At 36.9% G+C, this 21,178-nt stretch overlaps 1 protein-coding gene across 11 annotated transcripts in view; it reads left to right on the top strand.

Annotated features, from left to right (window-relative positions):
• Nucleotides 1-20,977, top strand: part of trdn (triadin) — a 62,867-nt gene extending 41,890 nt beyond the window's left edge. For 5 of the 11 annotated variants that reach the window (XM_084431562.1, XM_084431567.1, XM_084431559.1 and 2 more), the window contains 22 exons: nucleotides 193-249; nucleotides 3,215-3,310; nucleotides 4,139-4,165; nucleotides 5,498-5,542; nucleotides 5,679-5,720; nucleotides 5,840-5,884; nucleotides 8,292-8,348; nucleotides 8,493-8,546; nucleotides 8,666-8,713; nucleotides 8,904-8,954; nucleotides 9,045-9,092; nucleotides 9,212-9,253; nucleotides 9,387-9,434; nucleotides 9,516-9,551; nucleotides 9,633-9,680; nucleotides 11,699-11,746; nucleotides 13,667-13,705; nucleotides 14,177-14,239; nucleotides 14,875-14,919; nucleotides 16,407-16,436; nucleotides 19,124-19,168; nucleotides 19,911-20,977. In XM_084431562.1, the coding sequence (XP_084287688.1) occupies nucleotides 193-249; nucleotides 3,215-3,310; nucleotides 4,139-4,165; nucleotides 5,498-5,542; nucleotides 5,679-5,720; nucleotides 5,840-5,884; nucleotides 8,292-8,348; nucleotides 8,493-8,546; nucleotides 8,666-8,713; nucleotides 8,904-8,954; nucleotides 9,045-9,092; nucleotides 9,212-9,253; nucleotides 9,387-9,434; nucleotides 9,516-9,551; nucleotides 9,633-9,680; nucleotides 11,699-11,746; nucleotides 13,667-13,705; nucleotides 14,177-14,239; nucleotides 14,875-14,919; nucleotides 16,407-16,436; nucleotides 19,124-19,168; nucleotides 19,911-20,080 (1,184 nt within the window). In that variant the 3' untranslated portion in view covers nucleotides 20,081-20,977. Of the gene's footprint in view, nucleotides 1-192; nucleotides 250-3,214; nucleotides 3,311-4,138; nucleotides 4,166-5,497; nucleotides 5,543-5,678; nucleotides 5,721-5,839; nucleotides 5,885-8,291; nucleotides 8,349-8,492; nucleotides 8,547-8,665; nucleotides 8,714-8,903; nucleotides 8,955-9,044; nucleotides 9,093-9,211; nucleotides 9,254-9,386; nucleotides 9,435-9,515; nucleotides 9,552-9,632; nucleotides 9,681-11,698; nucleotides 11,747-13,666; nucleotides 13,706-14,176; nucleotides 14,240-14,874; nucleotides 14,920-16,406; nucleotides 16,437-16,665; nucleotides 16,705-19,123; nucleotides 19,169-19,910 lie in introns of all 11 variants that reach the window. The other 6 variants (XM_084431565.1, XM_084431569.1, XM_084431560.1 and 3 more) reach the window with 5 other exon arrangements.
• The last annotated feature ends 201 nt before the right edge of the window (nucleotides 20,978-21,178 follow it).

The following is a 21,178-nucleotide window of genomic DNA, read 5'->3' as shown; positions in this document are numbered from 1 at the left end:
GATCCATTTTGACCCATGGGGTTGAACAGTCTTCACAGAAAGCACAAAGTACAAAAAAGATCTGAACATCAAAGTTTGCGTGTGTGTGTGTGCGTGTGTGTGTGTGTGTGTAACCAAGTCTGTGTCTTTTGTCTTTCTATTTTCTTTCTGGACTGTGAGACTCACCTTTTGTTTTGTTGGTTTTTAAAACAGCTGAGGAAGTGAAGGAAAAAGAAGCAGAGAAACCTGTGGCAAAGGCTGAAAAAGAAGGTCGGTACACAATTACAGTGTAAGTGCTGCTATTTTCTTTAAATGGCGAAACATTATATATACAGTGGGTACGGAAAGTATTCAGACCCCCTTAAATTGTTCACTCTTTGTTATATTGCAGCCATTTGCTAAAATTATTTAATTTCATTTTTTTTCCTCATTATTGTACACACAGCACCCCATATTGACAGAAAAACACAGAATTGTTGACATTTTTGCACATTTATTAAAAAAGAAAAACTGAAATATCACATGGTCCTAAGTATTCAGACCCTTTGCTCAGTATTTAGTAGAAGCACCCTTTTGATCTAATACAGCCATGAGTCTTTTTGGGAAAGTTTTTCACACCTGGATTTGGGTATCCTCTGCCATTCCTCCTTGCAGATCCTCTCCAGTTCTGTCAGGTTGGATGGTAAACGTTGGTGGACAGCCATTTTCAGGTCTCTCCAGAGATGCTCAATTGGGTTTAAGTCAGGGCTCTGGCTGGGCCATTCAAGAACAGTCACGGAGTTGTTGTGAAGCCACTCCTTCATTATTTTAGCCGTGTGCTTAGGGTCATTGTCTTGTTGGAAGGTGAACCTTCGGCCCAGTCTGAGGTCCAGAGCACTCTGGAGAAGGTTTTCGTCCAGGATATCCCTGTACTTGGCCGCATTCATCTTTCCCTCGATTGCAACCAGTCATCCTGTCCCTGCAGCTGAAAAACACCCCCACAGCATGATGCTGCCACCACCATGCTTCACTGCTGAGACTGTATTGGACAGGTGATGAGCAGTGCCTGGTTTTCTCCACACATACCGCTTAGAATTAAGGCCAAAAAGTTCTATCTTGGTCTCATCAGACCAGAGAATCTTATTTATCACCATCTTGGAGTCCTTCAGGTATGCTTTCATGTGTCTTGCACTGAGGAGAGGCTTCCGTCGGGCCACTCTGCCATAAAGCCCCGACTGGTGGATGGCTGCAGTGATGGTTGACTTACTACAACTTTCTCCCATCTCCCGACTGCATCTCTGGAGCTCAGCCACAGTGATCTTTGGGTTCTTCTTTACCTCTCTCACCAAGGCTCTTCTCCCCCGATAGCTCAGTTTGGCCGGACGGCCAGCTCTAGGAAGGGTTCTGGTCGTCCCAAACGTCTTCCATTTAAGGATTATGGAGGCCACTGTGCTCTTAGGAACCTTAAGTGCAGCAGAAATTTTTTTTGTAACCTTGGCCAGATCTGTGCCTTGCCACAATTCTGTCTCTGGGCTCTTCAGGCAGTTCCTTTGACCTCATGATTCTCATTTGCTCTGACATGCACTGTGAGCTATAAGGTCTTATATAGACAGGTGTGTGGCTTTCCTAATCAAGTCCAATCAGTATAATCAAACACAGCTGGACTCAAATGAAGGTGTAGAACCATCTCAAGGATGATCAGAAGAAATGGACAGCACCTGAGTTAAATATATGAGTGTCACAGCAAAGGGTCTGAATACTTAGGACCATGTGATTTTTCAGTTTTTCTTTTTTAATAAATGTGCAAAAATGTCAACAATTCTGTGTTTTTCTGTTAATGTGGGATGCTGTGTGTACAATAATGAGGAAAAAAAATTTAACTTAAACGATTTTAGCAAATGGCTGCAATATAACAAAGAGTGAAAAATGTAAGGGGGTCTGAATACTTTCCGTACCCACTATTATATACTGTATATGCAGGGCCTAAAATTAACACTCGCCAAGCGCCGGTAACATTTTTAGGAATTCTAAAAATGCAATGTTGTGAGAACATGAACAAACAAATATTTGTATTTAATTTAATTTAATTTAATTTATTTTATACTGGTAAACTTTACTCATTTTCACATCCAGCTTGTTTGCGCAGAAAATAATGACAGTGACTTTAAATACACATGAAGCAGCACTAAACCAGTGCAGATAGTGCCTGGTTACACTATGTGAAGTTTCAATGGCAAATCAAAGTCATAGGGATAATATCCTATCTTCCAACTTCCAATGCCCCTGCTGATCTTAATCAGTCAAGAGTAAATGCATTTTATTAGCTAATAAACTTCTGCGCCAAAGGTCAGTGAGAAAACAAAGGAAGAAAGAATGCATGCTGTTTTAATAACACAGATCATGTATTCGGCTGCAGGGTCGACTGATATCAAAAATGGCATTTGCATTTTAGGTTAAAGGCATTTTGAATGACACCTCCCTGTAATTCCCCGCGAGCATGTAAGCAACACAATCAAAACCGGCTTTTTGAATTTCAATTATTATTCAAAGAGACTTCTTGGAATTCTTGCAGCTGCTAAAAACATTTCCCTGCTTCTCAGCCATTTGCCATTCTTGTTAATCTCCGTTTGTTGGCGGGGTTGTCAACCTGTTTTTATTTTTAGCTGGCTTCCTTCTTGTTGTAATAATCCAATCTCTTTACTGATGGGGTGGCATTTAATCATAAAATGTCACATTAATTCTGACAAATTTATGCAATCCAAACTTATAATGAAGGTGTCATATTTGTATCCTGTGATTTACTACCACCACTTTAAAAATTAATTTTAGTAATAACATTTTGATTTATGGACATAAAATCTGGCATTGGTCTCTGATGACATAAGCATATTATGGGTTTTAAAGATAATGACATCCATATATTAAGCTGTAGAAGACATTTATCTCTGTGTTTAGCTGCCAATGTGATCTTTATCATCCTGTGTTGATTTAAACAAGGCTAATCTAATACATCGCTCATTAGACTGTCTTTATTTTAACAGTTTCTCAACATAATCATTTTTTTTATTTAATGGATTTTTTCAATTGATTTGGTTTCGGTATTGATAAGTCTGCCTGTTCTAGCAAAAAAAAAAAAAACACAATAACGTCACAGCCGATGATTCATATGAACCAAAGATGGCTAAAATAGGCAGGAAATGAAATGATCACTGTAGTCTATGTCGACACTCACTATTTTGCATTTGTTTGTATCCAGACAAACAAAAAGAGCCCTCTACATGTCCTTGTATGCATTCAGTAATACATAAAGATCCTCAAAAAGCCCAAGACACTAAACCAAAGGAAGAAAAAGGTATTTGGTATTGACTTGCAAGGTCAATATCATGCATGTTGTTTTAAAATATAAAAAGAAAAAGCATGGGCATATTTTCAATTTTCTGCATAACAGAGCCATTTTATAGCAAATCACACTGGCCCATGTCTAAAGCATAGATCTAGTCAGAGACATGCCAATATCTTTGTTCTAACAAATTTTGTGAGCTCTTCATGCAAAAACAACTGACCAAGATGGTATTTAGTATTTTGCACATCGCATGCTTGAAATATAATCATTGATTGGTGAATGATGTGTACCTAAAAGCATATATACATCAGTGTTATAGTAGTGGCTGAAGAGGTGGGTGTACTGTGAATTGATCAAGATAACATGCATGCATACACACGGAACAAGGATTGCAAATTATGTGTATGTGCACATCTGGACCATATGGGTAATTTCTGTATCAGCAGATTCAGAAAATCATATTTGAATATTAGTTAACTTTAGATATATTTGCTCTTAATGACCCTAACTCCTTACTGTAAACTCATCATACTGCTTTCTACTAAAAGTATTTATTTTTACAATAAAATATGGATGATATATAAAAAGCAGGCTGTGTTTCAAAAGTGCATTTTGTCCATCCCCTTAACCATGTCTGAATTTTCTATACCAAACTTTGGGCTTTAATGAGCTTTATTAAGTAATATTTATTGTATGTGCTCTCTCTGTATGTGGAACACATTTGTCTTATATTATGTTATTTAGTAAGCAGATAAATGTGTCCACTCAGAGTCGCCATCTAGTGGGATGAATTAAAGCTCTGCAGTAACTCGTCCTTTTTATCCGTTTTTCTTCCAGCTGAACCTGATAAAGTGAAGAAAAGAGGTACTTTTATTCCAGAAAAGACTTTGAATGCAGCTATTATAACTGCTTGTAATACATTTACTGACCACTTCAAGAAGCTAACAATAGATACTTTTAATGTATGTCTTCAAGTATTCAGAATTATGATTGACCTTGATCGTATAGGTATATTGATAGTAATTGATAGTATATTGAATAAAACAGTATAGAGCAGTTTAAGTAGAACTGAGTAGCTTTTCCAATAGCAATTTAGACATTATTAAGTTTGTAAGTATGAGGCCACAGACTTTTAAACAACAGTTCTATGAACATAAATTAATATAAGGTACTGTGTAACGTGTATTGTAGATACAATATGTCTATTTTTGCTCATCTAGCTTAGTTCGACTTTCAAAGCATAGTAAATCAATGAAAAATATAACCCATGATCTCCTCTATGACCTATAATAATAAAGCAATCTGTTTTAGAGGACATCACTGAGGATCTTATATCAGTATTTTTTTTCTCACTTCCAATAACTTTGACAAACACAATAGTGCCCCCTGGTGCATATCTGTTAATCTAGATTTAATTTTTTTGAAATCAAAACCACAACACTTACTATACTTCAGGATTCTTGACAGAGTATTTCAGCTCTAGTGTGATAATAATATATTGCAATATTAATCATGGCTACTGATTAATGCGGCAAATGCTTTTTTACAAGAACACTCTTTAGGACAGTGTGACTGATTTAGACATCAAGTGACCTGTTGCTGCACACAGTTTTAAACTCTCTCTCTCTCTCTCTCTCTCTCTCTAAACAAAGCCGTCTGGTTTGATTCATGTCTGACTCATGTCACAGCTAAAAGAGTCAGCCTGAACGCAGGAGTAGGCCTATGTGATGCATTGTTTTGTTTGATAAAGCTGGTTAAGCTCAAGCAGGCAACTGTCGATTTCTATAGTAAACTGCTTGCTTTAGCAGCACAACTCAACAAGCATGTGCAAAACTATCAACTTGAAGTAGTTGGACTAATATATTGCTAAAGCATATTTATGTATGCTTGAAAAGATCAATTTGTTCTGTTATGTTAGCAAAATGGATAAAAGAGGCTAATCAATAAGGCAATAAACTATTAAAAAGCAGAGCCAACAGCATTATGGGATATTTTTCACATCAGAAAATGTATTTATTCAATGCTTTTGATGCAATGTTCCCACAAACTCGGTAAATACTTTGTGAAATAAGGAAAGTTTGAAAACGTTTTAATTGAGCAAATTTGTAGGAACACATTTGGAGACACTGATATATGTTTGGAGAGATACTGACAATTTTTTTGTTGTTTAATGTTTTTTTTTTTTTTTCTTACCAGAAGTTGAGACCAAGAGAAGGGAGCCCCTGCTTAAACAGAGAAAAGGTGCAGTATATGAGCTCTCACTCAGATCAAAATAATAAAAAACACACTTATATTCAATATAGACGTGGATATTGTTTGTTTAAGAATATTGCACTAAAGGCTTTTTTCTTTCACCTCCTCACTATTTGCTCGCCAGAAAGAGAGGCTCCAAGAACAAGACTAGAGAAAGCAAAGAAAGGTAGCACAATGTGTTCCTGCTTTTTTATCATCATGCACTGAAAGATTTGTTTCAAATATTTTGTTATAATAGCCATGAATATTTAAGACTTTACATAATATTTGCTCTCTGGTCCACAGCTCCAAAAGCAAAGGCAGTGGCTGCCAGCATACTCAAAAAGAGAAGTAAGCTCACATGATCTGATCATACTTATTTAAAGTGATTGTTCACCCTTAAATAAAAGGTCTGTCATTATATAGTCACCCTTATGTTGCACCAAACCTGTGTGACTTTCTTTCTTCCGTGGAACACAAAATATTTTGCTGAATGTTCACAGGCTCTTTTCCATAGATAAGAACGTAGGCCAGTAGAGCTGTGCATGTAAACCTCACTCCCCTGGCCTAAGAGGAGAGCTAGTGACTGATGCTAGCAGCTGCGGTCTTGAGTGTCCTTGTTAGCTCCCTCGCTGGAGACCACGGTACGAATCCCGTTCAGGGGTGCGTTTCCCGTACAACGACATAACTCCCTGCTTTACTACAATAGTACGATGCATCGTTGAAGAAATCAACTAGCTAGTCACGACTGTTTCCCTAAACTGTTTTGTCGCAAATTGGTCGTTCAACCACTTTGGGGTTAATGATGTCACGCAGGTGGTGGAGTAATAACTACTTTTAATGAAACTGTTTGAGATCGAATTAATGCTAGATGTTTTGCTATAAATTACGGACATGGCATCTGAGAAATAGTTCAAATTTTTCTCAGTTATTTTGCTTTATTTCCAGATTCAATCATAGGCTCATTCTTACGCTCTAGACTGAGCACGAATGCACATGCACACTCTTCAACATCGACACGTTAAATCACTTGACAAACTAAAAGACGTAAATGACATTTGTATGTATTCTAAATAAAAGATACAGATTGTACTGAATGTCAGCTTGCTTATTTGGCTCAAGACTTGGATTTATTGAGTCCACATGTCATGCAAACAAGAAACTATGCTTCCAACCACAGGTCCAGAGCTGTTTACGAATGTAAGTTAGAACTATGGTTTCAGGAAACACGGACTCGCTGAACAATGCTGATAACAACGGAACTTGCAACGTAAGTTGGCTAACGGTGCTTTCGGGAAACACACCCCAGAGCAGGTTGAGTAGGACTGGTTACATTTGGTGCTGTGACCCAGATGGGAGTGAGGTTTAGGGGGGCAGGTGTAACTGTCGTAGGCCAGTAAGAGCTGTGCGAGTAAACCTCACTCCCCTGAGCTCAACTGACACTACAGCTGCGGTCTTTAGCGTCCTTGTTAGCGCGCGCGCCTCCCTCGCCGGAGACCACAGTTCGAACCATAGTGACCCAGATGGGTTCGAATATAGTAAAAAGTGTTCACGTCCTAAACTTGGAATTTTCTGAGAGCAGCGACTTGTTAGCCTGATTAAAACCAGACCATTCTCAGTAGTAACTGAGTTATGGTCTGGCAAAGCTTTATTAATAACTCATTTCCAAAGGGGCGTCACCAACGGACGTCGCTCAAATGCCTCTGGGCGCAATTGGGTAGACCTAAAACCAATCAGAGCGATCGTCATCGTGTAAAGCCATATGCTGCGTCCCAATTCGCCTAAGTTACACTATGCCATAAAAGTATGTACTCTTTTTGTGAAGAAAAGGTATTTACTTTTGAATGTGTAGCAGAAAAGTAGGCAACCTTTGGGACATACTACTTCGTCATCTTTATCGGACGGATCTGTCGCGTGCATCGTGTCACGTAAACTGCCGTCAATCATCTTGTCACAGTTAAAATCCTCTATTAAATCTAATTTAATTTCCTACCGTTTCGGAGAGAAATGTAGTAGCACGTTCATCTGCCAGTGGGTCTTTCATGGAGACTGTCCTCATGTGTTTGCAATTTGAATATAATAATGCATTTAAAAGTTGGTGCGCTTTACCAACAGACGTCGCTCAAATGCCTCTGGGCGCAATTGGATAGACCTTAAACCAATCAGAGCGATCGTCATCGCGTAAAGCCCGCCTCAACGTTTCTGATTGGTGCCGCGATTTGGACGGATTAGAAATTGGCTTGAATGGGCTCTTTGCCAGACTACTTGCAGAGCAAATCTAAATTTGCCGGAAGTTTGTCTGGGTTTTCCCAGGCTAGCGACTTGTACCACATGACCGCTGAACCACCTGACCAGCCACTGCAGATTCATTTTGGTGTTGATAGTGTTAGTTGACTCGTTCAAAATAGTAATTGCCAGGGCATGAACGTTATGGTTATTACAACACCTAGTTAGTTAGTTACGAAGTAGCTAGTAGTCACTAAGCCTCTGGTGTGGACTTTACGTTACAATTTAAGTAACAACTTACGAATGGCTGGTGCAAACCTACCAGGTCACCATTCATTTTCAATGTATAGTAAAGAGCAGCATGAATATCCTGCTTAACATCTCCTTTGTGTTCTACAGAAGAAAGAAAATCATACAAGTTTTGATCAACCATGATAATTTTTGGTTGATCTCTTTTAAGTTGATGGCAAATGTTAAAATTCCGTTTGATCTAAAGATATGACAGCAGTGCTTTCCCTTCTCCTAATAACAGGATCTAGAGCCTCAAAGGACGTGGAAGTGTCAGCTGCTCCAGCTCCGATACAGGAGCGTGAGTGCAACTCAAAGCCTTGTGACTTTTTAATATTACAACGTGTTACATTCTCATAATGCAAAAAGACAGCAGCAATAACACGCAATATACAGTCAGTCTATTGTAACTCTGAATCTTTCTTTTCACAACCCCTTAAAACAGTTCCTATGTGCCGACCAACACCTGTGTACTGCCCAGCGCCCCCTGGCTGGTATGGTGAGTACTGCAGTCACCTATGATTACTGTAACTTAATGAACTTTAACATAAAAGACCTTTAAACATAATTTATGCATCCTTAAATACCTTGAAATTCACTTTATCCTTTATCTTACAGTGCATCATATAGTTACAAGTAGCCCACTACCACCATCGGCTTTTCCAGGTATTCAAAACTGTATTCATTCAAATGCATTCATCAAAATAGTTGACATCTGTTTTTACTAACTAAATTATGTGGCTGTCAAATGCCTAAAAATGCTGCCAGTTTCAGTATGTTTAATAGTTCAGTATGCTTAATACATCACTGCCTTATACAAGCTTTTTAACATTACATTTTTCACTGTATTTTTCAGAATCAGAAGTTCCCATTTTAACAACTCATCAAGCTCCTACTGTAGTGAAAGGTGTTGATATCATAATATTTCTGAATTTTAATTCTATATTTGCCATTTGTCAATTTTGTTAAATCTGATTTAATGTTTCCTTTGCTTTAGAACCGGAAGCTACTAAGGCAAAACCAAAAAAAGACACTCAAAAGAAAGGTATAGTAGTAATTTGTCTTGATTTAGTGCCTGTAGTGAAGATGTAGTATTTTTTTTCCAGTTACATTGACATGTAAAAAGACCTGAAGCAAGTAATAACCTCTGACCTCCAATTTCAGAACCAGCTGCACCAAAAGAAAAATCCAAAGCAACTAAGAAGGGTGAGAACTTGTTTAAAATGTAATGGAGACAATGCTTTACTCAATGTTTGCCATCTATCTCTCTATCCATCCATCCATCCCGAATCTGTGCATTTATATTTGTTTTTGTACATTTGTACTGTATGTGTTCAAGAGCCCACAGTTACTAAAGACAACGTAAAACCTTCAGTGGCAAAGAAAAGTAAGGACAATAGAAAAATGATGGCTAAATACCCATTTTAGATCTATTTTCATACTAAATAAATCAATTTTTATGACTTAGGGCCAACAGTTGAGAAGGAGAAGCCTAAAAGGACAGGTAATTATGGTTCAGGAACTGACTTACAGTAGCAGTAGTTTTATATTAATGAACCATAACTTATAATTTCCTCTTTTGCAGAGCGAGTGATCACAAAAGAAAAGGCAAAACCTACCTCTACTAAGAAAGGTAGATTTTATTGTATTTCAACTTTATTGTATATAATGTAAAATTACATTTATATTATCATAAATTTAAATGCAGTTCATAAAAAAAGATCCTGCATTTACCTGTGCAATACTACGGTGATCGGGAGGGGACATGTTCGGTTCACTTAGTTTTGTCGTGGCCACGACATATAAACTCGTGGGAACGTGATAACCCAGCAAACACAGAACGTTGGCGCAACGTAGCCAACCTTCTAACAACGTTTTAACAACATGGCCAAAAGGTTGCTATAACTACGTTGTGTGGTGAAGGTTGTTACAGCGTTGTCACAATGTTGACATTGAACCACCGTTCAGGGCCATTGCTTAAGGTTGTGCCTAGGGTGTCTGGACAACCACTGGACTACATAATGTACTCGTCACTGCCCTGAAGCGCGAAAATCAGACTTTTAAATTCCAACCACCTGTTGGGCTCATTGTGTTCTCATCCATCATCTAATTTGATTAATGTTGGATCGCTCGCACTGTTTAGTTTTTCGTTTGATCTTTCCGCTATTTAGTCTCATTCGTTTCTTTGCTCCTCTGGATTTGTGGATATGTTTCCCCGGTGACACCTCCTGCTTTCGGCTACTGTCCGCCATACAGACCCGCGGTTTTGTTCATTAAATGTTCTGATCTGCCTTTGCTTTTTATGTTTTATTTATTATACTTAAAATAAATTTGTATATTCGTTTATTTCTTTTTTTTTCTTTTTTCACAAATGTAGCCTATGACTTTTGGAAGTGCAATTTGATTATATGCAGTTTTAATAAAGTTGAATTAACGAAACCTTCTGTCATTTTTACTCTTCAAAGTGTTGGCTTAACTTGGCTACACTTGCAGGTGTTGATAGCCCCATTAAATAATAATATAGATAAACAATAAACGATAAAAAGTATATAATTATCTAACAAAATGCACCATATAAAAATATTGTCAGAACGTCGTCTCTCAGTTCCTGAATGTCGCGCAACAACGTTGCTACAGCCCTGTCACGTCTTACATTTCTACGTTGTTACAATGTTGCGAGCACGTAGACAGCGACGTTGCCATAGCAGAAATGCAACGTGCCAGAGACGTTGCCACAACGTAAATGTGTTTGCTGGGAATATGTTGCCAGGAGATATTAATTCGTGAGAACGTCATATTAAATCGTGTCCACGAGATCATTTTGTTGAGGTAATGACATCATTATGTCGTGGCCACGCGATGTAAAGTCGTGGCCACGACTTCGTATTTTGAGAGACTGACAACTATTTCTCGTGGCCACGAGTTATGTTGAGGGTACCACACCGGTCAATACTGTAACCATATAGGCTACAGCTGTCAGAGATGGAGATGACTGATGAAATAACATTTTACTTTGAATTAGGAATGTCATATACTGTAAAGATATAGTGCGGTTTCTGGCATTAAGACATGTGAAAGACACCTAAGCGCATTCTTAAGTTGAATTTTCGTCGGAAATTTGCTGGCTTGAATGAAATACTCGAGTCACGAATAAAGTCCTGTTTAAGGCAATAAACAAAAACAAATTATGAGAAACAATATTAACAAATAACAAAGTAAATTATGACCGGGTTAAAAGGAGGAGCCCGTATCGCGTGTGAAGATTGGGTTCCCACATGTTATAAAACTGCATGGCAGCCACGAGAAACGGATGTCGTTCCCTCAACATATTAAGTCGTGGCCACGAGAAACCGATGCCGTTCCCTCAACTTATTAAGTCGTGGCCACGAGAAACGAATGTCGTTAGCTCAACATACGATCTCGTGCCCACGAGATGTTATGACGTTCCCACGAGTTTATAAGTTGTGGCCACGACAAAACTAAGTGAACCGACCATGTCCCCTCCCGGTCACTGTACTACACAGATGCTTTATTAAATGGAGTATAAATAGAGTTGTCAGGCTATCTTGAAAACAATTGCCACCAATCTGGTTGCTAGACATACAGGAATCCTAAATCCTAAATCTTTATTACATCCTGTTCTTACTATAGAGCCAGCAGTAACAAAGAAGGCAAAAGTAACAACAACCAAATACAAAGGTAACCTCACGTACTTACACAGTACAAACATACAGTGCAATGCATAAGTGAATACACCCATGCTAAAGTTGACTAAAAAGAGGAATAAAAAATCATATTTTGGAAATTGAACTTAATGCCTTAATTTAAAAAATTAGGAAAAATCCAACCTTTAAGGACACCAATTTTCTTTGTGAATGAATAATGTATCGTAAATAAATAAATGTTCTTCCTTAAAATACATGGTGCATAAGTGAGTACACCCCTATGTTAAATTCCCATAGAGGCAGGCAGATTTAAGTATTTAGAAAAAAAAATTTTTAGGATACTATGCATCCTGATAAAGTTCCCTTGGCCTTTGGAATTAAAATAGCCCCACATCATCACATAGCCTTCACCATACCTAGAGATTGGCATGGGGTACTTTCCATAAGATCATCTCTCAATGCAAATCAAACTAGCTTTTAGGCTAACTGAAATAAAACCATGCCAATCTCTAGGTATGGTGAAGGCTATGTGATGATGTGGGGCTATTTTAATTAAAAATTAAAAAAAATACTTAAAAATAAAAATCTGCCTGCCTCTATGGGAATTTAACATAGGGGTGTACTCACTTATGCACCATGTATTTTAAGGAAGAACATTTATTTATTTACGATACATTATTCATTCACAAAGAAAATTGGTGTCCTTAAAGGTTGGATTTTTCCTAATTTTTTAAATTAAGGCATTAAGTTCAATTTCCAAAATATGATTTTTTATTCCTCTTTTTAGTCAACTTTAGCATGGGTGTATTCACTTATGCATTGCACTGTATATTCATATTAATAGCTTAAACGTGAAATGTTTCATACTCAAAAAGCTTTCATAATGTTATGAAAGAAGGAAGAAGTCTTAATCCTATATGGTGGTGGTGTGGCGCAATGGATAAGACACATGCCTTTGGTGTGAGAGACCCGGGTTCGAATCCACTGTGAGACACCAATGTGTCCCTGAGCAAGACACTTAATCCCTAGTTGCTCCAGAGGCGTGCGACCTCTGACATATATAGCAATTGTAAGTCGCTTTGGATAAAAGCGTCAGCTAAATGAATAAATGTAAATGTAAAAAAATGTAATCCTTGTGTTATTATCGTGTATTAGCTCATTTAATACTCACAGAAAGAGGTTTAACTGTGTCATAAACTTGGTGTTTATAAATTGGTAACAGTAATAAATATTTCAGACTGGATGATATTTGTCTCGCTTCTATAGGCAGGTGTCTGTTAGCTGCCCCATGGCAATGTCATAAAATGTTCTGCTCAGCTTTTTTTTTAAGTGTTGGACATGAAGACAGAACCTCAGAGTTCTGCTGAGAGTGAATAGTTGAATTATGCATTGCTCCTCTACTTTTGGATATCAATTGCTCTCCAACTACTACTAGATTTGGGCACATGGAAAGAGATTTGTTGTGGCATTTCCACATGCCATTTCGGTTTATCTGATACCACAAAATCCCTGCAGTCAAACATTTTGTCTTTACACAGCAAAACATTTCTGAAAAATGTAAGCAATTTTCTAAATCAGTATTTTTGTTTTGTTTTTCCAGTACAAACATCTTAATACAAGAAGAATAAAAAATACCAATTGGGTATGAAAATGTAATATTGGTTTGCCTATCTGTCTCATTTGCATATATTTCTCTCTTTCTCTTTTTTTTTTTTTTTTACTTGCTTAATTTTCATCGATTTTTCAGAAAACAAGACTTAATATCTTCTGCCATTTTGCTTCTCAAGTAAATGTATCTTGATTTAAGAATAGTTAGATATTTGTACTGGAAAATAAAACAAAAGAAAATCAGTTTTTGCAGTGTAGGACGTGAAGTATGGATATCGATAAATGCTACTTTTATTTCATAATACATCCTATGAATCTATACTTTTTTGTGTCTCTACATGGGAAGAAGAGAAAGCTGTTAAGCAAGTGAAGCCCACTGCAGAGGGTAAGTTATTTTATTGTAAAGTATTAGGTGATGCTTGCTTAAAGCTTTTTAATCCTGCAAAGAACATCTACATTTAGTGAATGATTTTGTTCATCCTGAGAGATAGGTCACTACATTTTAGATTGCTAATGGACTCTTTAGAATTATTATGTGCAAACCTTATCGACTTCTTGACAGGAAACCAGTATACAATGTTTATGTGCTTTCAACTTCTTTAGTACATTGATGTCGTGCAAGGACTAACACATAAAATCCTGCAAGAGCTGGCAAATCGTGTAAACATAGCGTTTACTGCAAAAACAAAACAAAATCAACTCACTTAAATGAAAGGTTTAAGTATAAATGGTGCCAAAATGACAACCTTCAATGATAAGTGCATGTACATGCAGTATATACACACACACATTTACATTGTTGTATTGTATATTGTATAGCAACAATGTAATTTGTTTGATTGTGTTTAATCATTAGTCAAGAAGAAGGCCACATCAACACCAAAAGCCAAAACACCAAAAATTACAGAAGTTGTTGTGGGTAAGTTTTAATGACTATTTTTAACATTGCATTTGCATTATAAAAAAATACGTCTCTGTATTTTTTAATATCCCTCTCTATAAAAGAGAGACAAAAAAAATATTTTCATGGCTAATAAACCTAAAACTGGATCCATAAAAGGTTTATGTAGAGTTCTATTCTTGACTGCTATCAGGATAAAAAAAAGGCATGCATGACAGAATATTGAGGAATTGGTTTTATATAAATTTCCCAATGGACGCGTTGTGTTGTGATCACCAGTACATTTGTAAAAGCACAGAGAATTTACTGCATAGATGATTGTAAGATGGATCAAGAAAACAAAAAAACCTTAGACTCCAGTTGGCATAAGAAAATTGGATCTGCCAAGTAATATAACTTCAGATGAAGTCATGACAGAATTTCACTATTTTTATGACAGGAAGTGTACCTTACACGTTCTGCTCCATGACTATATAATCACTTAACTGAGCATGTCTTCCTGACACATTAAGAATAGAAATAACTGATTTTTAACTTGATTAAAAGACGTATGCACACTTGAAGTGCAATTATGAAGGTGTTACATTGTAAATGTTTAAATGAAAATACACATGATAGATAATGTGATGAGCATTATTCTCCTTCACCTCCAGAAAAACCTGTTCCAGCCGAGAAGAAAACATCTGAAGAAACCCAAGGTATGAAGTAGACATGGCTCTGTATGCTTACTATGTACACAGCAAGTCAACCAAAAATAAAAATCCTGTCATTATTTATTCACCCTGATGTCATGTCATCTGAGTTTAACTCAAGAATTGGAAACCGGCTTTGTGAAGTGGATCAGCCATGTAATTTGTAAGATCTGACTTAAAATAATGATTTCTACGGTAGTTAACTCATAAATTTGTATTATATTCTATTATGTTATTCCTTAATTCCACAACATAAGGGTGAGTAAATATTTACAGAAAACGAGAGTTCATTTTACACAAACTATCTCTTTAAAAATGAAAGCAGTGAAATAGAGAAAGCAATTACATAATTCATTATGAGAAGCCCAGTGGAAATGTGGATTATAAACTAATTTAATTCAGTACTAAGAAGTGCTAAAAATATTTTATTTATTTATTTGTATCCTTTTAACCCTTAAATGCATGAATGTTTCGCCAATCATTCTTACGTATTTGGGTCTTTAGCGACCCAGATCTATATCTAACACGGATGGATCTCTACCTGTCGCGATAATACACAACTCTCCTGATATTAGAGTAACAATTACAGAAGAATAAAATAAAACATATTTTGTTACCTTTTGGAGCTTTGAAGGGTTCATTTTGAGCAGAAGTTTATACAATCATCTTTGTCCTCATCAGAGCTCATTTCCAAGTACATTCTGGCTCATATTTGCGATCTCAAACATATTCTCGAAATTATAATGTTCAACATCTTCAAAATCAGTATTTTGATCGCTGACAGCTTCTTCACCAGATCCACCATCAAGTGATAGTGACACTAATATTTGATTGCGTTCAGTACTTGCTATGCAGTAAATCGCTGAGCCATTTCAAGTTTGGCTGATGATACTTCCTATTCTTTTGTTTTCTGCCTGCGGTACCTATGAGTGAAATGTCACTTCATCATTGTGTATCAGACATTGCACTTATCAAATATTCAATTGTTGTGCAGAAAAAATATACTTACACTGTTACACACCTCGAGTCGTTCGCGACCCTATACAATTTGTACAAAAAATTAATGGGAAAACAGGCATTCTTTTATAATTTTATAAAAAAAATTCTTGTTATATTGTTTATAATGAATTGATTGAGGAATACTAAGAAGGTTGATGTCTAACTTTAAAAAATGAATAAGGAGGAGGGTAGTGAATGACGTCCTGGGTCACTAAAGACCCGAAGTATGCATTTAAGGGTTAAAAGTATTGCATTGTTAGCTTAGCACTGTTAATGGCAAACATTGTTGTGAGCGGTTTGTAAATCAGTTCCATGTGGAGTGCTTTTTGTGTGGCGTGGAGTTCAAAATCAGTCACTTCTGAAGTTCTATTTCAGTTAGAATGCTCCCTAGAAAGGCATCTCTCTATTTTTTTTGGAACAGAGCCCATGTGTTGCCATCATTTTCAGGTTAATCTTTGCTAACCATAATTCTGTCCTCAAATTTCTGTCTTCAGACAAACCAGCTGAGGCACCAGCACCAGCAAGTAAGTTCCGATGTTTTCTGACGTCCATGAGGTGTGGAGAAGTATTGCGTGAAGCTTGAGATTAAATTTAGCCTGAGTGCTTCGCATAGCGCTGTACCTAATCATTCCAGATGTCAAAAGCAATAATCAAATGCATGCATTTGTGTAAGCAGTTTGAAACATCTGCAGACTACATTTAGAAATGCATTGTTCAGCATACATAGTGATCATGCATACCTGCATATTGTAGAACTTGGGAGAACTTCAAAAACTTCCAGGCGACATTGAGGTACAATTCCTTATTCACCAAATGTATTAACATCACAGTTTCAATAACTGAGCCACAGTACACATTGTTACTATTCTAGGTTATCCCACTTAAACCAAAGGGATTAAACTATTTTTAAACCGCATTAGTGAAATTACAAATTAAATTTAGCTATTAATACACTAATGCTGCTTGCTGGTTGGCCCTGTATGAACTCCTAATGTCACTCTTTCACTGTAACTCCTGCCTAACACAAATCGCTTGACTTGCTCGTTAGAGACTCAAGGTCAGATTTAATAACCGTTGTGCCAAATTATTTCAGTGAAAACCCTGGGGGCCCTATCTTGCACCCAGCGCAATTGACTTTGTACTCCGACGCATGTATCATTCCTATTTTGCACCCGCGCACAGCGGACTTTTCCCTCCACAGACGCACGTCGGTAAACTAGGAAATACATTTGCGCTCCCCGGGGCGGTTCAGCGCAAAGAGGAGGCGTGTTCCGGCGCAAACGTTCCCTCATGCTATTTTGCAGGTTTAGAAAACAATTCCGCCACTGACCAGGAAAAACCTAGTTGCGCATGTTATTCAAATGCTATTTTAAGGGCGTATGCTTGGCCATAATCAATGTAGCGTGTGCACAACGCGCATACACTTTAATTCTCTCATTTACACAGAAGCAGCAGTTTCCATTTTTTCAAATCATACATTATTACAATAGATAGATAGATAGATAGATAGATAGATAGATAGATAGACAGACAGTTTATTATAAAAGCATAAATCTAGCTTACACATTTACCCAAGTTATCATACGCCTGATTAACCGAAGTTAATTTGGGTGTGTTTCTCCATCCCCAACGTCACTTCTCTGTGTTTTACGGCCCTGACGAGAACGTCGGTCTCCTCGGCTGTGAACCGCTGCTGGCGCGCGCCTGCCTGACAAATCCGCCGTTATGATAGCAATCCGCTATAGAACAAGCGCGCCTGCTCTTAAAGGGAATGTGAGATGTCGCTCTGATTGGTTTATTTCATGTTACGCCCAAACCACACCTATGAATAATGAAGCTACTTCAGACCAACCCCTTTTAGATTTGCGTCGGGCGCAAGAGTCATTTATCCCGCCGGTATAATAGCAACAGCGCCCAAGACCCGCCCACAAAGTTACTTGCCTGTTTAGCGCTTGATACTTGCGTTTCAGACCGTTAAAATAGGGCCCTGGGTCTTATTCACAAACCACTTGCCATCCAATTTAATAAAGCACTATTCACTGCAAAAAAATATAATTTAATCAGTAAATATTTGTCTTATTTTTCTGTAAAAATAGTTAAGCATCCTTAAAGGAATAGTTCACTTAAAAATGAAAAATCTGTCATCATTTCCTCACCCTCAAGTTGTTTCAAACCTGTTTGAATTTCTTCTGCTGAACACAAAGAAATATATTTTGAAGAATGTTGGTAACCAAACAGTTGATGTACTGCATTGACTTCCATAGTAGGAAAAAAATTACTGTGTCAGTAGTCAATGGGGTCCATCGACATTCTTCAAAATATCTTCCTTTGTGTTCAGCAGAAGAAAGAAATTCATTGAGGTTTGAAACAACTTGAGGATGAGGTGAATTCTTTCTTTCTTTAATGCAACATGAAGTGGCAAATTAAGTTGTCACCTTTATTTAGTGCTTTATACAATGCAGATTGTTTCAAAGCAGTGATAAATAGAGAAATAACAATCAGTGATGCAAACAGAATTCAATTCATCTGTAAAGTAGCTCTAAAATAGACAGTAGTGTCATTTTTCAGCTGAAGTCAATTTAGTGATGATTTAGTTTGTTTTTTAAACACATTTTGAAAAAAGAGAATCAGCTATAAGGCAGCCCTGCTGTCAATTCAGTTCAAGTTTTGTTCTCATCCAATCAAATCAATAATATTGCTGAATTTTAATCCCCACGGTTTGTGAATACCCAAAGATTTCAGTGTCACTTACTTGCAACTACTCTTCAGATGGACATTTCTTACAGTTATAGTTTCACCAAGGAATTCTCTTCAATGTAAAAATGTGTTTCTCCTTGGAAAATCTCAGGATTTTTGAGGATATGTAATCCCACCAAGGTCTCAAGTGACTTTTTTTTATTCGCAAGCCTGGTTTTCATCCATTTAAAGTAACTTTTGAAGGTCGCCATTACTTTCAAATTCAAGTCTCCAACTCTACCTCAGTGGGTGTTCGCAGATATCTTGGTCTACTGCTTGTATAAATTATTCCTCTGAGAACTGAGCTTTGTCATGTCACCTTATAACAAACCTGAAAACTTAATGCCACATTAACAGATATTCTATCCTTAACTGAAAGTATTTGCCATGTCATTTAAAGATTTGCTACAGCAGCACTTGTTATATGTTGAAATGAGTACAAATTCTTCAATTTTTCTCTCTAACAACTAATTAGAAGAGCTGAAAGTGGAGGAAAATGTCACGGAGGGCAAAAAGCCAGGTAAATGAATCTAATTCCACACCATACATTGCAATCGTCCACTGTAACAGAGTTTTAGAAACAGTACAATAATATGTTACATTGAAATATGGAATTTTACATAGCATGTAACCTGTTGCCGGACAAACATCAAGCACAACTTCAACTGAATAGAGATGCTTTATTATAACTGAATAGCTTCAGTTATTGCTTTATATTCTGTTTATCAGTGGGTGTAATGCATTACACCCAACATGCACTACTGTAATTTAATTAGAAAATAGAAAAATCAAGTAAGAGAAATTGTTCTGTAATTTAATTACCATTACTTCTGATGTAATTGCATTGAATACTTCATATACTATAGAACAATACAAACAATAAAAGAGCAGTTTCATGTCTATCTTTGTAAAGTTCAACTGGTCGAAGTTGAAATGGGATTTAGAGGGTAATTAATTAGTAGTAAGTAATGCAATACTTTTTAAAGAGTAATTAGTACAGTAATCTAATTACACTGTTGAAGATGTAATGTTGTAGTTGCACATATTTAAACTTGAATTTTCCAATTGAGTGTGTGTATATATATATATATACATACAGTGTGTGTGTGTGTGTGTGTGTGTGTGTGTGTGTGTGTGTGTGTGTGTGTGTGTGTGTGTGTGTGTGTGTGTGTGTGTGTGTTATGAACTGTTCAGTGTTTTATGTATTTAGTTGTTGTTTTTTCCACCTGACAACTGAGAATCACTTGTTCTTTGTGTTACAGGCAAGATACCGTACTTCCAGTGTGTTTTAATGAGCACAAAATCCAGCCAATATCCACTGCGGCCCATGTCCCCTGCTATGAGTCCAGCTATTAACCCCAGCATGATGAGAGCCATGATGGAGCAGAGGGCCGCGTTACTGCAGCAGAAAGCCCGTGCAGCTGGACAGTAATAGTCCGGCTCTGGCAGGTGTAAACTGCTTATGAACCGCTCAAGAGCTATTCACCTAAACCATCACAGAGACTAAATAACAAATGGAGGTCACTGGTTTTTCAATGGACGCTCTCCATTCCTCCATAAGTGGCTTTTGAATCTAATCACAGTTTCACAATTTTGACAAAAATTCATATGCAATTACTTCAAAGAAATAGAAATAAATGATAATGTACGGTTTGAAATATATTTAATGTCAAAGAAATGTTACTGGGTAGATACATTTATTTATTTATTTATTTATTTGAGATCTTAAAACATCTGTTTACATTTGTTGCAGGGAAGATTCTGCTGTTTTTTTTTTTTTTTTTCACATTGTACATAAGACTACTCAGCAGCTAAACAAATTTAGAAGTGGTTCCTCTAAATATTCAGATATTTATTTTTTTATGTCAGAGTATATGATCTCATTACGGAAAGGAATACTGCAGCACACATTCACTTAGGGCCTTATCTTTTGGCGCAGGCCATTTCCTTTGGCTCACTGGTAATAAGATTATGCATAGTATGTCTGGGTTCTACCAGGGTCTGGGATCTTTCTGCATTTGTATGCATGGCCATTAGAAAAAAGAAGGACGCCATTTGGACCGAATCCGATTTCTATCTTAACCAATGAAAAGAGCATACATCCTTATAGAATTGAAAGAGACATTAAGAAATTAAGGCACACAAAAGCCTCTAAATAATGAAAGGCTTTTTTTTAGTATCGCTTTAGTTAATTGAAACCCCCTATTGGGGTTATTAGATTTATGGTAGTGAATTCAATAGTGGAATATGTATAATATAACTTTTCATGTACAGGTAAAACCCAAAGCAATTGTGCTATACTTGTGTACATAAAGCATACCGAAAATTCAGTGTTTTACAGTATTTGTCCACCCTGCAATCGTTTCCTCAATTTTTCCTACATCGATCAGTGGTCTTCAATGTTTTTCAAACCGAATGACCTTTTGTGGATACACAATGTTTAAAATCAATTGTATTTTAAGCCTAAAATATCATGCCATTTTAATGCATTTACATTCTTTGTTTTGTTGCTTCATGGATGAGCCATTAA

This window comes from Rutilus rutilus, assembly GCF_951802725.1.
Source record: "Rutilus rutilus genome assembly, chromosome: 15".
Taxonomy (NCBI): Eukaryota; Metazoa; Chordata; class Actinopteri; order Cypriniformes; family Leuciscidae; genus Rutilus; species Rutilus rutilus.
The sequence above is the reverse complement of the archived record's forward strand: the minus strand, read 5'-3'. Positions and strand labels throughout refer to the sequence as shown.